The 17,952-nt window shown below is 45.4% G+C and overlaps 1 protein-coding gene across 1 annotated transcript in view; it reads left to right on the top strand.

The window, feature by feature from the left end:
- LOC138491524 (serotransferrin-A-like) overlaps positions 1 to 17,952 on the top strand; it is a 658,259-nt gene that overhangs the window by 258,339 nt on the left and 381,968 nt on the right. The window contains exons 6-7 of the mRNA XM_069618062.1: positions 9,860 to 9,915; positions 12,177 to 12,340. Coding sequence (XP_069474163.1) covers positions 9,860 to 9,915; positions 12,177 to 12,340 — 220 coding nt within the window. The remainder of the gene's footprint in view (positions 1 to 9,859; positions 9,916 to 12,176; positions 12,341 to 17,952) is intronic.

The raw sequence follows: 17,952 nt of genomic DNA, 5'->3' as shown, positions 1-17,952 counted from the left end.
AGCAGGAGGGGAATCTTATGCGCTTCAGAGTGCAGGACATAATGCTGTGTATTTGGTCCTGCGTTAGCCAATTTATGATAGTGCATGGCTAGTTGCGTTGTTTGGAGTGATCAAATTAAGCAAATCCCCAGTTCATTTTGTAGGTTTTGCACCAGGGTTCTAGGAGGGAGTTGTAACAATGATTTTAAACAAAAGGATTCCCGACTTGGTTACGAATTTTTGATCCTTTTAGCGCCAAATCTCAATGCCCTATAGAAATTTTGGCATGATCTTTATGTTGTATACTTTGAGAATAGAAATATATTATCTGCAATATTTAGTCAAAAATCATTTGATGGCCTAGCTCTTTTTCTAAAGCCGCAATGTGTGTCTTAAAGATGGTCGTCAATAATCATTCCAAGATATTTATACTTTGCACTATAAGTCTCCCCTCAAAGGTGCATCTCTATTTTTTACTTTTTGCTCTTCGATTCTTAGTCATCAAACTTAGTCACCAAAAAAAGCCATGGCTTTAGTTTTTGGCACATTTATCTTAAGGTCATGAAAACGTGCATACTTGGACAGATATGTCAGCATATCTTGTAGGCCTCCGGGACTGTTGCTGAGTAGCAGGAGGTCATCCGCCTACCCCAACCAGCTTATTTATTTTTTCCTAAGTATTGGCCGCAGTGCTGTGGTGGTGTCTAGGGAGAGTAAAAGGACAGCCATATCCAGTTTAAACAATAAAGGCACAATGATACAACCTTGTTTCAATCCGTGAGTGATGCCTAAAAGAGCGGTAAGCGTGCCCTTTCCGTTTATTCTAACTCTAATGGTGTTATTTGTATATAGGGCACTTATGATATTGAACATGCCATAAAGAAGACCTCACTCCATTCATTTGTGCCACAGTTTATGCCTGCTAACAATGTCAAATGCTGCGCTAAAATTCACGTAGGTGACATCGAAGGATACGTTCAGCTGCTTCCAAGCACCATCCACCATTGCAACTAGGGCCATACTGTTATCCATAGTGGAATGGTTTTCCCTGAAGCCCATGTGGTTAAAGGGTAATATCTGTTTGTTTTCAACCCAGTTGTTAAGTTCCTCTAGTAGAATCCCTGCATATACTTTAGCAGGTGAATCCAGCGTGTCCAGCACCCTGTAGTTGGAGCAGAGTGGGAGCCACGTTTAAAAATGGGCACAATGATACTTTTTGATCAGATCACCCCTCCTACTAATCTCATGGAAGACCCGGCACAGAATTCTACTTCACTCTTGAGGGTTTAGCTTCATTAGAGCATTACAAATACCATTGGGCCCTGGCGCTTTGGAGTTCTTGCTTATGGTGATGTATTCAACAATATTCTCACAGGTATGGTCAAATCTCCAGATAGCTCCTAGAAAGAGCAATATACCTTGGTTCTTCCCTATTAAGACCCAGTGTTCCAAATATATGTTGCTCCCACACGTCCTTCGAGGCCCCTCCCCTTATTTTTGGATTTGCTCTTGTGCCATTAACCAATTGCCCAAATTTGCGGGTATCCTAATTTCTAAAGGCTAAAATCAGTTCTCTTCCACTCAACAATTTAAGGTTTTGCCTATGATTACGTAACCAGCATCGGCAATTCATTTTCAAATTTTTGCAACTCACCATGAGCATGTGTGCCCCGTTATTTTCCTTACACGCCATTCTGAGATTTCTCCTCAAGATTCATATTCTTTTTCTGATCGCTATATCAAAAGAGTTTTTGTGTGCTGAATTTGCGCTATCAGTGAATTACTACATGGGTGCCTGAAAGTTCTAATTGTATTAGAGACAACATCTTCAATGAACTCCTCATATTCTTTCAAAGACACATGTTCAATTCCCATGGTCCTGTCATGCGTGATGCTAGGAAATCTTATAATTGAGGATTGTACATAGCACGAGGTTATAAGGTATTCATTTGCCCAATATCATTTACAAGGTTTCCCTATTAGCTGGTTAGCATTGGTGTTGAATTCTTTATAGCAAGCCTTGTCATGTTCTAACACATTTTGGTCCGAAACACATGTGACGATAAATGGAAACTAGTCGCTCCCTTCTCTATGTTCGACTTCATGGCCCTTAAAGAGATGGAAAGAGCAAGCCTGCATAACGCAGTAGTCAAAGGAGGGGGCGGAATTTCCACTAATCCTTGTATATTCTCCTTGGGAAAATGGTTGTGTTCAGAGGTGGGGCTGTCTGTGCAGTTCATACTCAGTACTGTAGCAACAGGAAGGCAATGGGGGCTAGGTATAGCTAGCTGGGAATGGGTAAGAGCAGCCTGCAAAACTCAGTGACAGTACGGCATCAACGCAAATCTCAAGAGTATTTCTTATTGTCTGTTTTGCACACCCAGTGAGCCACTGGGCCTGTGATGAGAGGGGTGTACGCCAGTGGCTTCTGCCACCAATCCTGCCTGGGCACTGTGAGACTTGATCCAGATCTGCCAGACCTGCATCACAAGCACACTGTAGAAAGATGCAAGGTGAGATAATTTACATGAATTTTCCCGCGCCTCTTTGAAGTAAACATCTGATGCTTCCTCAAGCAATACAAATATAAATATTTGGAAGGATTGCTCAGGAGAAACACACTTGCTTTGGGAACAAGAGGATACAGTGCAACATGGGTTCAGTTCCGGTTCCAGTGCTTAGAATGTGGATGAGGCTGGCATTAAGCAAGATATAAATGACGGAATAAAATAATAAAATGGGCCTTTTCTAGGGGTGATGCCATGGAGCTGCTGCTGCTGTTTAAATTTTAAAACTTTGAAAACCTGCAATTACTGTGACCTGCAACACATCCTTCCCCTCGCTCTCCCATCTATCAAATAAAAATATGGGTTACGTACCGAATAGGCAAAATAGAAAGGTGATGGCTGTAAGGTTTCAAATCATTAATAACCACTGGCCCAGCTCTGGGCAACCCTCCACACCATCGTTGTTCAGCCTGTCAAGCCACTACAGAGGGGGGGCGAGGGGGGGGGACCATATGCAAATCATGCTTGGTCCCACTCCAAAAGGGGTAGTCCAGCCCAAACTGCTAGGCCACATCCCTTCTGCACGAGACCACAAGCAGGAAGACATTCGAAATGGCACTCATGTGTTCCAACCCTGGTCAGCCCATTGCAGACACCTACATCAATACTTCCTCAAGATTGACTATCACCGACATTCTCTTTGCTGTTCCTTCGTCTGCCTTATGGACTCCCCATATGGCCTCTGTCCTGTCCCCTTTCTCTTCCTCACCCATTACTGGTGGCACCAGATGGGCAGTGCTCTTGGTTCACTTCGTGTTCCTCCAAATGCACCATTAATGTATAACACAAGTCACTATCATGGTCCAGGGCTCTCAGCTCAACCCCTGTTTCCCCTCTGCAAATCATTTAAAGGGGGCAACCAGCTTCACTTAGCTACCCTCAACTCTCGCTCTGCCATCGAACACTTCTCTGACATATGTCTCCTCCTTGAAGACCTTAACCTTGACCTCCTTGCTCTCACCGAGAAGTGGTTCAAGGCCAGCTCCATCACTGGTTTTGAAACTCTTCTCGTTGAGGGCTACAAGATCCTGTCCAATCCCAGGCCCTGCCGGCCTGGTGGCGGAGTGGCTCTGATCCTCCCTGATAGGGTTCCTGCCTCTATCATCCCCATTCAAACCTACTCATCCTTTGAAAGCCTAGTCGGCAGGCTGTCTCGCCTACCTTCTCTCTAACTCTTGTTACCATCTACAGGCCTCCCTGACAGACCTCCCTCTTCCTCTAAGAACGGGCAGACCTGTCCCCCTCTCTTCTGGCCCCTGCTCCAAACTTATCTTCCTAAGGCACTTTAACATCCATCTTGACTCTCCGGATATGGCTACTGTAATGTTTTGCGACCTCTGTGACTCTCTTTCCCTCACTATCCTTTGCTCTGGCCTAACCCACTCTGCCGGGCATACCTTGAATGCTCTCATCGCAACATACATCCCAATCTCCAATCCTCTTACTACCCATTTCTCCTGGTCTGACCACTCTCTCCTCTCTTCACACCTGACCTCCCCGGTCCCCTGATGATGTCACCACCCGCACTGCCAGTCTCCTTCTCTGCCATTCGACTGATGAAGTATGCGTCAGTCACTGGATTTGCCTCTTCCTTCATCCCTCCTCCATCCCCTTCATTGGACTCTCCTTCTGGCTCTGTTCTAGCTAACCTCCATCTCTCTATCTCTTACACCCTCCACACATTTGCCCCTGTCATGAGGATCCACATGAAGCCTGCCTCCAAATGCAACTCTTGGTAGGATTCTGACCTGGCAGCTTTGAAACGCAAGTGCAAAGCTGCAGAGCGGAAGTGGCAAGCATCTGGGTCATCCTCTGACAAACTGGCCTGCAACCTACTCCAAAGGCTATATGGTCTCACCATCTGCTCCAAGAAGAGGGCTCATGTCCAAGCCTGCAACTCGGGAGTGACCAGTAAAATGGCTGAGCTCTTTAGAATCTGCAAGAAAATTGCCAATCCTACTGCAATCTCCTCCTCTCCTTCTTCCCCCAGCCCCTCTGCAATGCACTGGCCACCCACTTCTCCAAACTCCGGACATTCTGTCCTCTGTGGCCTCTGCACCCACCCCCAAACCCCCTTCTCTTGCCTCCCTTGGCTCCCCTCCACCCCCATACTCTCCTTCACTCCCATTGCACCAAACTTGATCTCTAGAGTTGTCCGCTCTATGAAAGTCTCCTCTAGACAGGTGCTCCCCTGCTCCTCCAGAACCATCAAGGACACCATTGCCTCTCTCACCCCAGCCTTGGCTGACCTCTGCAACCACTCATTTTCCGCTAACTCCTTGCCACAATCCCTTAATCACACGCTTATGCACCGCTCCTAAAAAACCCGTCTGCTGCCCCTTCTTGACCTGCTAATTATCGCCCTATCTCTATCACCCCTTTTCTGGGCAATCCCATGGAGAAGCTGATCATCCCTCCACTGAACCTCCACACTGAAATGGCAGGCTGCCACCATGAACACCAGTCTGGTTTCAGGGCATCCAGAAGCATGACAACTACTCTCCTAAACACCCGCGAAGACCTGCTCTCTACCCTGGAATCAAACACTCCCTCTGTTCTGATCCTGTTCTGATCCTCCTCGATCTTTCTTCTGCCTTTGACACAGTCAACCACTCCATCCTCATAAACCGTCTCCATGATACCCTAGGCATCACGGACAGGGCACAGGCATGGCTGACCTCCTTCCTTTCAAACAGACCCTTCCAAGTGAAAATGGGTCCCTTTCTCTCCTCCACCTCACTCTCTACCTGTGGCATTCCTCAGGGCCCTATCCTATCGCCATGGCTCTTCAACATCTATCTGGTCCCGCTAGTCTACCTGATCTCCACCTTCTGCCCTCAATTCCAGTGTTATGAAAATGACACACAGCTCTCCTTCAAGCTGCAATCCTCTAACTCCGCCCCCTTCTCCATCATGACTGACTGCCTGGCTGCTGTTCAGGCATGGTTCTCGCTAATGATATTTCCCTTAATGCCAGTAAGATGGAGATCCTTCTCATTGAGATGCCTGTTACTTGTTTCCTCCCCACTCTCTGGACCCCTCCCCTCACCCACTTGTGAGGCAAAAAACCCTGGGATCATCTTTGACTCCTCTCTCTCTCTTTCTCTTCACCCATCACAGACCTTTCCAAGAAGTCCAACTTTCAGCTCCACCTCCTCAGGGGCATTTTACCTTTCCTTACCTTCCCCAGGAGCTCAACCTCTCCAGAGCCCTGGTTTTCTCTAGGCTGGACTACTGCAACAGCCTCTTTCTAAATCTGCCTCTTTCCTCCCTTCAACCCCTTCAACTAATTCAGAATAGATAGGACTAAGAGATCCTTGGACTCAAGCCCAGGGACCACATCTCTCAAGCCCTCAAATTTCTCCACTGCCTCCCAGTGACCGCATGGATGAAATTCAAGACCCTTTGCATCATTCGCATGGCTGTCTGGGACCTGTCTACATCCAGCTTTCCCTCCCTAAATACCTCCCTGCAAGAGGCCTTTGGTCCTCTGGCTCCAGCTCTCTACAGGTCAAACGTATTCTCCAAGCAGAGAGTGGGAGGTATAACCCCTTACTCAGCTGGTTCCTCCCTCTGGAATAGCATCTCTGCCACCCTGAGACTTGAGCCAGATCTTCTTAAGTTCCTGAATCTTCTCAAGAATTCCCTTTTGTCCCCCTGCTACGCTCTCCCCCTCCCGTGCTAACGTTCCCTCTGGTGCTTCTACTGGGGCCTGGTCCCTTCAGAGTTACACAGGGGCCAGACCCCCCTGCTACGCTCTACCCCTCCCATGCTAACGCTCCCTCTGGTGCTTTGCATGGGGCCTGGTCCCTTCAGAGTCATACAGGGGCCAGACCACCCCGCTACCAGTCCCCCCAGCATCCCTTGCCAGCACTTGCCCTCAGGCTCCCTTCCCCGGACTAGCCCTAACCTGGTTCTCTTATCCACTGCACTCATCCTCCCTTCCCCCTCTCTTTCCCCTGGCACTTGCCACCTTGGTCCCCCCAGCACTTGCCCACCCACCCCCCTTTGGGCACCCCACTCCTACACTTCTCCCTCTACCGCCCTGTACTCCTCACTCCACCCCCCTGCACTTACGACCTTGTCTTGTACTTGCACGGTAGGATTGTCAGAAGGCCAATATAACCGTTTTTGTTGTTCTACTTCTTTCCCATGTTCTGCCCCCAACTTGTCTTGTGGCGCATGGAAACACTTGTGTATAGGCACCATACAAATGTCCAATAAATACATAAAAACACATGCCCATACATGTTCCAGACTCATTGTGCGTCAGGAGTGAGGAATAGCCCAGGTCTCTAGGCCATGCAGGCTTTTCTAGGGGTGATGTCGTGGAGCTGCTTCTTACATTTAAAAATAAAAAACCCTGCAATCACTGTGACCTGAAACACATCCTCCAACATGTCCCCTCTGTTTCCCTTCTAACAAAAAGAAATGTGGTTACTTACCAAATGAGCAAAACAGAAAGGTGATAGCTGGAAGGTTTCAAATCATCCATAACCACTGGCACAGCTCTGGGCAACGCCCCAGACCATTGTACTGCCTGCCAAGCCACTACAGGAGGGGAAAGACCATATGCAAAACAGGATTGGTCACACCCCCACAACTGGAAATCCAGCCCCGAACTGTTAGGTCACATCCCTTCTGCACACGGCCACATGCATCCCTCGACATATTTCAGCCTCATTGGTCGTTAGCGTGAGGAGTAGCCTAGGTCTGTAGGACCAGCAGGCTTTTCGAAAGGTGATGTCGTGGAGCTGCTGCTGCTGTTTAAATTTAAAATTTAAAAAACCTGCAATTACTGTGACCTGCAACACATCCTTCCCCTCTATCTCCCATCTAACAAAAGAAACTGTGGGTTGATTTCCAAATAAGCAAAACAGAAAGGTGATGGCTGGAAGGTTTCAAATCATTCATAACCTCTGGCACAGATGTGGGCTTCCCTCCGGACCATTGTTTTTCTGGTTGGACTTGTGTTGGTCAGTTTCTGTTTCCAGTCTATAGCCAGACACTTGGCAGGCACTGGATATCTGCGCTTTGGGGTTTAGGCCTCTTCAAGATGCTCTGTTTGTTTGCATCTTAGCCCGAGTGATGTAGAATAGTCCAGGTTGTTGTGTTGGACGGCTGCTTACATCCACATTAATTTGGTCATATGGGCCCATACACACTGATATTAAGCTATGATGATCCATTCTTGTATGAAATGTATATCATATTACAGTGATATCATAACCATATTTTTCTTAGTGTAGTGAGGAAGAAGTCTATGTGACGCCACTTCCTGTTTTGTCAAGGGGTGAAAATCGTGTTTCATCACTTCCGTGATGTCCCCTGATGTTACTTGGGGTGGGGTTAAGTGACATCTCATCCTGTGATGTCATCAGAGGTTAAGGGTCATGTGTTGCAACTTCCGCTACCCCTGGCATTTTGGTAAAATCATGTCCATGGCGTGATGGCGACATGTGAGCCCCACAGTCACGCCTCCTTGCTGGATCTTGTAATCAACTTGGAAATAGCGTTGCAGCTCGTGAATGGCCATGGGTAACAGGAATCAACATGGGTAAAGCGGCGCTTACCTGCTACTGAGCAGGCAAGCACCGCTTTAGCATTCAGCAGCTGGGTTTATACCTCGAGAGGCCGTTCAGAGGGCACAAGTGAGCCCCACAGTCATCATCAACTTTGCTGATTATAGTAGTCCGCTGGGAAATAGCGCTGCAGCTCGTGAATGATCACGGGTTCAGGAATTAATAGTAGCAGGAGAGATGTGTTTTCAGCCCTGACTGAATCCAGATATTCATTGCTACTGGCCTCTTCAGGTCTTGACCTGAGCAGCACCTGGAAATTCCCAACTCAAGCAGTCGTGATCAGTTATGACCATGTTAGTATCATACACAATCTTCAAAAGAAATAAAGTTCTGGACACAGGATCCCACGCAGAATTTGGAACAGAGATAGCTAGGGAGCTCTTATAGGCAGAGTACTGCTCTGATGTTGTCCCTAAAATGTATTAAAGCTGACATCAAGCAGTGGGGCGCATTGCAGACAGCTACACATACTGAGAAATAGGGTACACGGTGTGACCCTTACCTTGAAAAGTATATGTTTTCTCAGTTGTCACACTGACATCATTGGTAGCCACTAGGATTATAGCTTGGTAGAGAAAAGCCTGTAAACCAAAAGATACAAACACAAACTATGACAAGGATGCTAAATCAGATGACACGGTTTAGGACTTTTGTACTCGAGCCCTCAGGACCGGAAGTGTGGCAGCAGTGAGGAACCCGGAAGACCTTGGCAGCAACATAAGATTTCTCTCCCAAGCATGGGGCCAGGAACTAGGTTAGCAAAAGTCACAGCCCTATTAGTGACAATCAGCAGAAGAATAAGCCCCACTCCCCTGCCCAAGTAATGGATTGGCACAGAAGAGGATATGGCAGAAAATATTCAAAGGGCCAGAGAATTCCATTTCCATGACTGCTGGACCACAGACCAGACCATCTTACCATGGCAAGGGCATAGGTTCAAGCTCACGCAGCAAACACATGGAGGCGTTAAACTAAGATATACATAGTGTTGCCAGCATTTGCTATGCGCTTCAATGCTATGGTGTTGTGATGACCTTTCTCTACCCATATTGTAAAGATGAACTAAAATACAAAAAGTACATTACAGCATGTTTTTTGAGAGGTATTAGGAAATGTGTTAGTTTTGATTTGGCCGAATGGTACGTTTGACCTAATTTGGCCTGTACCATTTGACCGATTAAAAACATACAAATTGGATAAAAGATACTGAACATGTGGAGCAGGGGTTGTGGGGGTGTCCCCCGTGCCTATGATCGGTATGTATTAGCCTGGGGGGTTACAGGGGTGTCCCCCGCTTCCTCAATATTGGAGGCTGGGGACTGAAGAAAAAAATAAATAAAAAGGGGCCCTGCAGTGTCAGATCTGACCCGAGTTTGAGGGACGGATCTGACGCCACAGGGCTGCAGTCAACTAGGTGGCGAGCGAACAGGTAAGTGGGAGATGGGGGTGGGGGATTGGTGTGAGTGTGTTTGAACCTCTGAAAACTGATCTCATGCGGGCTGTTTTCTTTTCTCGAAGAGGCAGACGGTCAAACACACATAAACCGTTTCAGACACAAGCCTGGGAGAGGCATGTGGCATGCTGGAGGAAGGATGTGTCCTATTTCAGCAAGAATACATCTTTTTAATTGTATTATGTAAGCTTCCAAGTGAGGCTCAAGGGTTCATGAGGGAAGGAGATTATGTGTTTTAAATGTAAGATTTAACAACTAAATATATTCTCATTTTGTAGATGCCTGAAAGAAGGAGGCGGGGATGTTGCTTTTGTGAAACATACAACAGTTCCAGGTAGGTACTGGCAACATCAGCGCTTATTTTAATTATTTAAACAAACCCAGATAATTTCCCAGATTGGAAATATAGCTCAGATGATCCTCACAACAAACCACAACCAGGAGTCATCATCAACAAACTCATGGAAAGCAAGCAAACGTAAACCAGATGTCACAGTGCATAAAACAAGCGTTGTTTGACTTTAAGGACATTGAAGCGAAATCGAAAAGTAACACCTTGATTTGAGATTCAAATCATTTCAAGCGCACGTTGTGCACCTAAACAAAAAATCTAATCTGGGTCCTTTCACCCAGAGCTTGTTCATCAGCCTACACTAATTGCTAAACTGGCCTCTGATTTCAGCCGTCAATGCTCCTTTTAGCAGCTGCTTGCTATGCCATTTAAAAGAGTTATTTTCAATACATCTGGCAGGTCCCAGATAGCATGGTCTCCATAACCCGCTAATATGCAAACCCATCTTTTGTAATGATAATGAATATCCTAATACATCACATGCAAACTTACTCAGTTATCCACAGAGGCGTTCTTAAAAGAGGATATTAACATGCATTGATTCCTAACCCGATGGAGCCCCGCCATGTGCTGGTGTGTTGGATGGTTTATTTTTTTTATATATAACTTGGCATGTGTTTACGACAGTTGTCCAGCACACTTAAGCATGGGAATAGGGCACCCATGTTACAGGAGGCAAAATCAAGAGAACTGGTGAGAGGTCATACAAATAGGACATTGAATTTGAACTGGACAAGTCATTCTAGGATGTACCTTTCCTTAATTTAAATATGTTATGATCCCCTTGATTTATCTGCTCTTTGTTATGATGAATATTGCCAGGTCACCAAATACAATAGGTTCACCTCAGTTTATCGATTTGTCAGTGTGAATGTGCTTATGCCACTTCCTCCCCAGGCCCCACATGCAGCCAAACCATCGGCTTTGTTGAAAGAAGGTGGTTTGGCACCAACAGCAGGGTCCTGGACTAGAATACATACAGACATTTTTGCCATTAGTAGCAACCTACTGACATGCTGCCACATGAAAGAAACAATAGGCATCAGGGCGTGGTGATACATGAGCTGCTCTTTGAAGTGACCCGTTGGCATCAAGGAGCATGGGCCTATGTGAGAGCTTGCTCTCTGTCATCTTCTCTGCGATTGGTTCTTTCAAGCACCAGAGTGGCTGTGCTCCAGGAAGCATCTCTTTGCAAGTAGCCCGTAGTGGTCATGGAGTCTACTCTGTATGAGGCCCTTTGCCTGGATCCCTAAGTGCCTGTTCTGTCCTTGAGCTTCCCCTTGAATGGACACTGTGGTAAACAATGAGCCCGGGTCTCTACTAACTTCACTTCAAATGGACCTTTTGTAAATTAAAGAGTCCAACACCAGTAGACTGTAAATTCTGCATTGCCTTGCACATACAAAACATCAATATTTTCAACAGAGTCCTGTGTCTCGAACACTTTCTATGGACCTGCTCGGTGGATATCCTTTTTTGATATATGCTATAGAGGTACAATTTTTTAGTCTGTGCTTGTATGGGCATCGTCGCAAGTGACTGTTTGCAAGTACACTCATTATTCTGTGGACAAATCACATGGACACACAAGGAAAATCCCCTCTTAAATGCTAGATGGGTTGGTCCTGCGACAAATTTCCTTTTTTTGTTTTCAAATCGTTTTTTGTATTTTTAAATAAGTCTGTACTGAGCGGCTTGCTGGAAGGACAACTGGTTTGAGTTTAGTGGAGGGATATATCTCTCCATCCCTGTTAGATAGGTGGCGCAACACCACTCCCTAGGGCCATGTTGGGTTCCCAGGGAGAGTTTACTCCTTCCCTTAGGGACACTGATAGTTTAGCAAAAGGTCTCACAATCAAAGCGGAAAATCTTTAATGGGAAATTTCTTGGGTCACCCTTGTGTGTTATAATATATGCGGTTTTAGTGACAAAGATGTCAATCGTACGCTGAACAGGTTCCCTTTTAATGGTTGCTTTATAAATTGCGTACCCATGAATTACACCAGAAGTTTGCACCCTGCAGCTCTCTGAAAGTTTTGACCTACGACTCCTTGGATCCCTCACCATTGAGTGTCCTGGGTAGGGTTGATGAGAATTGTAGTTCAAACGATTTGAAGAGCCAAAGGATGAAGTCACATGGATTACACTATCTTGGTAGAATTCTACTTCAAAGTTAGAAGGTAGCATAAATAATGCAAAAGGTCACCTGTATGCCTAACCTCATGTTTTTTTTTTATTCCCAGAGGAAGTGGCCAAAAATTATGAACTACTCTGTGTTGATAACACCAGGAAATCGATAGCCGAGTACACAAATTGCCACTTAGCACGAGTCCCTGCTCACGCAGTTGTAGCTCGAAGCACGGACAACACCTCAGAAATCATTGTGGAGTTTGTCAAGGCTGCACAGGTATGCTCATCATTTTATGTCCTAACTTGCAACTTCATAGGTTCCTTCTGCGGAATCATTTATACTTCTTAAGGACTAACAATTGCACATAGTATCATATGATTTATATAGGTCCCTCAATCGAAATCGTATCCTTTCTTGGATATCGACCCCATTTCATGGATTATAAAACATTGTATCAGAGAATAAAATGGCATTATTGAGCCCTGAGCCACTCTTTCATATTGAAACATCTCATGCAAGCTTACAGACCTTCTTGAAAAAATCTCTTTTCATCGACAGATCTTATAACAATAAAGCTGCGATCAGCATTGGGATAAACCCAGCTACAAAATAAATAATACAATGGAAATGAATCTCAGCTGCAGGTGTTATTAGCAGTCTTAAAAAGGCTTCAGTCTGTCTCTTCTCAAACCGTTGCAATAGTCTCAGATCGATGTTGCGTCAGTAACTTTGAGAGACCAATTTGCCCAGTAATCCTTCTCAGATGCTGTATGTTTTCCTGAATTATTTATTATCTAATGGAGGGTGATTAGTCACTTTAGCGTGGGCTGAATGTGGCATCTGACCTTTTTCACTTCCTTTCCGGGCGTACATAACAGCCTGTTTACATGTTAACAAATATGCATTCAATAATGTTATACTCAAGAATTTCCCCCAATAGATTTGCCATTAACCTCAGTCAGCGTTACACTTGGGTATCCCAATTACCCTCTTATTGCTCACCAAGGCCTGTTTCACTTTTGGGCAATGTGAGAATGGATGGATGGATGGAGAGGGTCCTCTGTTAACAGAAGCCCCTTCTCATATTCTTATCTCCTATTTGAAAGATTGCCTGAAAGGCGGAGGCAGAGTCCATGCTTGGTGTCAGGTTGCAGTGATATAGACATATTCACTAGTGAGTTGTGGAAATAAAGCTTCAATATCACTTAGCAAAATGAGATCAGTACCAAGTATAACTAACGCATCTTTGGGATCACTAACGCATCTTTGGGATCAAGAGGGGACAGAGAACTGAACAGAGAAAGCTGCAACAGGACCCTTCGAAACAAAACACAAACAAAACATGTATGAGAACACAGTTTACTAGAGAAACAAATCCTTCACGTAGGAATTAACAAATGCAGACAGTAAAGAACATGGTTTACCCATTCACTAGTCCATGGTACAAGAGGCAACATGTGATGGAAAAAGGAGGTAATACAGGAAGCAGAAATGCTTAGCACCTCGCATAGGTAGAAGAGGGGGGGTAGAGAGAAACCCGTAGGATGATGCAGAACATGAAGAACAGGAGCCAAATAAGAATGAACATGAAAAGGAGTGGGGGTGATAAAGGGACATGGTTTGCCATGCAAAACACTGGCTGCTCAAAGCCTGCTTATAACTAGCCCTACCACTATTGCACCAGACATACAAGCTACTTCTGAAGTCATCTGAACCCACCCATCGCTATGGCTGCCATCTTAGAAAGGGGATAATCTAATGGCATCCTTGCAACTCAAAGGCAAACTTATCTCCTACTCCCCTGGCCCCACCACCATCTACCCTGTTCTAAGAAATGAGAAAGGACTCTATAATTGCCAGTCAGCGCATGTTCCATTAGGTTGGCGTTTGTCTCTTGTAGATGCAAAACCTGATGAGCCGATGACAGTACGCTGTTTCCTAAGAGTCTTCAGTGCATAGAGGGCCTTTGGTGACTGTTTCCTAGAAAATGTAACATTTCCATTTGTCATCTGCAGAACCATAACCTGCCCAATCAATTGCATATACTAGATGCCACAGCACATTCTACACTATTTCACATTCTGGGTAACATTCACCAAAACGGAAGAAGGGGTATCCACAGATAGTGACAATTTATGAGCAGACTCTAATAGAGAAACATAAAAAGACATATACATCTGCAAAGTGTTAGGAATTTCTAATCATAGAGCAACTGAGTTAATCATGGTAAAGTTCACAAAAGGCCTACGTGACGAATCACTAGGTGTTGTCACTTCTCCCCAGGGGGATGCACCTTCCCATGAGGCTAGGTAGGTGCAGCCGCTACCCAATAGTCCCCCTACGGGTGGTATAATGAGGGGGGACCTCATGGGGAGGGACTTCCCCCTTGGGGTTGAGGGCGACCACTTAGGGTACAGGCCCTTAGATCATGTCACACCCCCAAACCTACCTAGCCCAGAGGATAGAGTCATGCATTATTTTAGCAGCCTAACTGCACCTGAAAATATTAAGACAAAGAAGATCAGGGGAAACATGAAGAATACTGAATGTCCAAGTACTGTTAGGAGGTGGCCCTGTGGCAGTAATATTATGCTGTCAAAAGGAACAAAGCACTGCTTTATTCTGCCGGGGAGGAACTTGCTACAATGTAAAACAATAGACAATGGATTGTCAAATGTTTCAAACCGAGCCGTGTCAAACTCGTCAGTATCAGGTCTAGTCGAAAGAAGCAGCAGAGGTGGAGTCAGACCAGTGCGGGAGATTTGAACGATGTCAGACGACCAGAGAACGGAGAACGCCAGCAAGGTGCCATGGGAGTCCATCAAGGGTTCTGTTGGAGCGAACCGCGGGGGAGAGACCAGGAAGGAGAGCAAAGCCGAGGGAGAGACTGTATAGGTACTGCACAACTGAGGCAGCAAAAGCAATGGACCACCAAAGCCACAGAAGAGACCCGCAGTCCCAGGAAGCCCCAGTGACATACCAGGATCCCATACAAGGTAACGGGAGGTATGGGAGACCCAGGGCGGACAGAGAGGCATCAGAGAGGCTGATGCCAGAGATTCTCCTTAAGCCTGCTAATAGGGGGCCAGATACTGAGCTATGCCAGAAAAGGGTCTGGGACCCCAAGAGTCAAAAGAAAAGCATCAGAGGAAATCTTCCTCGGCAGAGTGGTAACAGATAACCCACTGGTCCCCAGAGAAGTGTCTGGGACCCCAAGAGTGAGAAGAGAAAGAAAGCATCAGATGAAATCTTCCTCAGTGCAGTCATAACAAGGAACCCACTGGCCACCAGAGAAGGTCTGGGACCCCAAGAGTAAGAACGTGAGCATCGGAGGAAACCTTCCTTGGTGCAGTGGTTATGAGGAGACCACTGGCCATCAAAGAAGGGTCTGGGACCCCAAGAGTGGGAAAGAAAGCATCAAAGTAAATCTTCCTCAGTGCAGTGGTAACAGGGACCCCACTGGCCACCAGAGAAGGGTCTGGGACCCCAAGAGTGAGAAAGAGAGCATCCAAGGAAATCTTCCCCGGTTCAGTGGTAACGAGGAGACCACTGGCCATCAAAGAAGGGTTTGGGACCGCAACATTGAGAAAGAAAGCATTAGCGGAACTCCTCCTCATCACAGTGGCAAGGAGAGAACCACTGACCGCCAGAGAAGGGTCTGGGACACCCAACAAGATCTGGGACTTTGCTAACAATAAACCTTAGTAGCAATGTGTACATGTGTACACCAAGCTGAAAGCTGTGAAAAAGAACTCTGCATAATAATGCTAGGAAAAGGAAATCATTCTCCTGGTACCGAACTAGGAGTGGTGATAAGGGCAACGCCAGAGGAAGGGAGTCATTCCCCTTGGCTTTATTGGAAATTGTATAGAACTACACCAGAAGAAGGGAGCCTTTCTCCTGGAGGTGAACCTTGGACAAGGGCTGTGTGAATGCGCAAGCCAGGGGAAGGGAGGCATTCACCCTGGCATTCTGATTTGCAAGAGAGCATGCTTCTGGATGCTATCCTGGCAACAGGAAAAGGGAGACATTCTCCTGAAGACTGAACTTTCTGTTAGTGTATCCTTTAGTTATAGTGTGAGGAATAGAAGTAAGTTGTGACACAGGGCAATGGAGTATAATTTTGACTGACATTCTGACAGACCCTTTAGTATTATTTTAGAGGGAGGGAAAACCCTCATAGAAATAGGGGTAGGTAGGTTTTCCAATTCTGCAAATAGAAAATGACCAGAAACATGCCACCATTGTGTCTGCTTCTGTCTACTACACCCTTACAGCTACAAAATGTGAAAACCTAAAACATGAGGAAGTCACACTGTATCACACATTTAGAGAGATCATTTAGGGTTGCATATGTTTCTAGACCATTCAACATCCTTTGGAGATTGACTGGCGTGTAATCCAAAAGAACCAAATAGTCTGCATCCGCAATCCAATTTAGTCTCTCTCCCCCAATTGAGGAGTATTACGGGTAGATGATACAGTGACTTTCCCAAGTCTGTAAGATATACATTTAAGTAGAGGGATGATATGATGCATCCCTATCGTACACCTCTCTTTGTGATAATATAGTCAGTGAGGTGTCCTTCCAAATTCAATCGCACCTGCTGCTTGGGATTCTCATAGAGCGAGACTATGATGGATAGAAGAGGCATCGGTATTCCCCAAGATTTGAGTTTATTCCACAAGCGTTCTCCATAGTATCAAACGCTTGTGCAAGATCAACCCAGGCTCCATATAAGGTGGGTCCCACCTTTTCCCAAGATCTAACAGAGAAAGCTGTAATAAATAAACCATTTACTGAGGTGGACAGTCCCTTTCGCAAACCTAACTGGTGTTTGGTCAGGATACCATTGGTTTCAGCCCATGTTTCTAGCTCCCTCAGAACAAGCCTACCAAAGATCTTGCTGTCAGTATCTAAAAGAGCGATCAGGCGATAGTTTTTGGGATCAGCCCGATCGCCCTTCTTGTAAATTGGGATGACGACAGCATGCTTCCATGATTCTGGAAATCGTTTTTGTTTTAGTATTTTCTCAAATAATGTGTTTAGAATTGTGGCCCATATATCTCTTTATCGGCCTTCAAAATCTGATTAGTGAGGCCATTGGAGACGGCTGCTCGTGAGGATGTGGATTTATTAATCAGATATACTATATCGTCTATGGTCTATGGTTGTGCTTACATGCCACCGACAATCTCTTTCAATTACAAACATTTCTTCTGAGTTTTTTTTTATAGAGGTCACTAAACAAAGGCGCCAGGCAGGCAGACTCTGTGACGACATTCCCTTACAATAAACCTTGTGGGGCATGTCAATGTTTTATTAGTGTCCAAAAATGTCTTGAATCACTGTGCTGGAGTTAAGCATAGGTTCCCCATCTTTCTGAAGATATAATTGTCTTTGGCTTCTGGACCAGTTCCTATAGTTCGTTTTCAGAGCTCTCAACTTAACTGTATGCTCTTGATATGTGTGGTTTCCCATTTGAGGGACCATATAGATTTCGTAAGGGACCTTTTCCTTTTTGATGCATCTTCATCAAACATATGATTGTGCTTGCAGAGTTTTTTTATACCTCCTAATCTCAGAGGATCTAGCTTGCAGAGGAATTCTGCTAAATACCTCAGTGAGCACAGTTTGTTTATTTCCAGATCAGGGGCGGTCTCTCACAGATATTTTATCTTCTGATTTAGAGTGAGACCATTTCTACTAAACTTTCTGATTAGGTTTTTCCCTTCATTGACAGCTAGTTCATCCAAATAAATACTTGTTTTCTTTCTAGACAGAAATTCAAATTTGGTTACACGCATGTTGTGTGCACTAGCCATCTGCTGTCGTATCTGGAAACTGACAAACTTAAAATAGAACATTTTACATAAACAGATAATCA

The sequence above is a fragment of the Ambystoma mexicanum genome, chromosome 10 (genome assembly GCF_040938575.1).
Source record: "Ambystoma mexicanum isolate Mex_15411 chromosome 10, UKY_AmexF1_1, whole genome shotgun sequence".
Taxonomy (NCBI): Eukaryota; Metazoa; Chordata; class Amphibia; order Caudata; family Ambystomatidae; genus Ambystoma; species Ambystoma mexicanum.
This window is presented reverse-complemented; position numbering and strand designations above follow the sequence as displayed.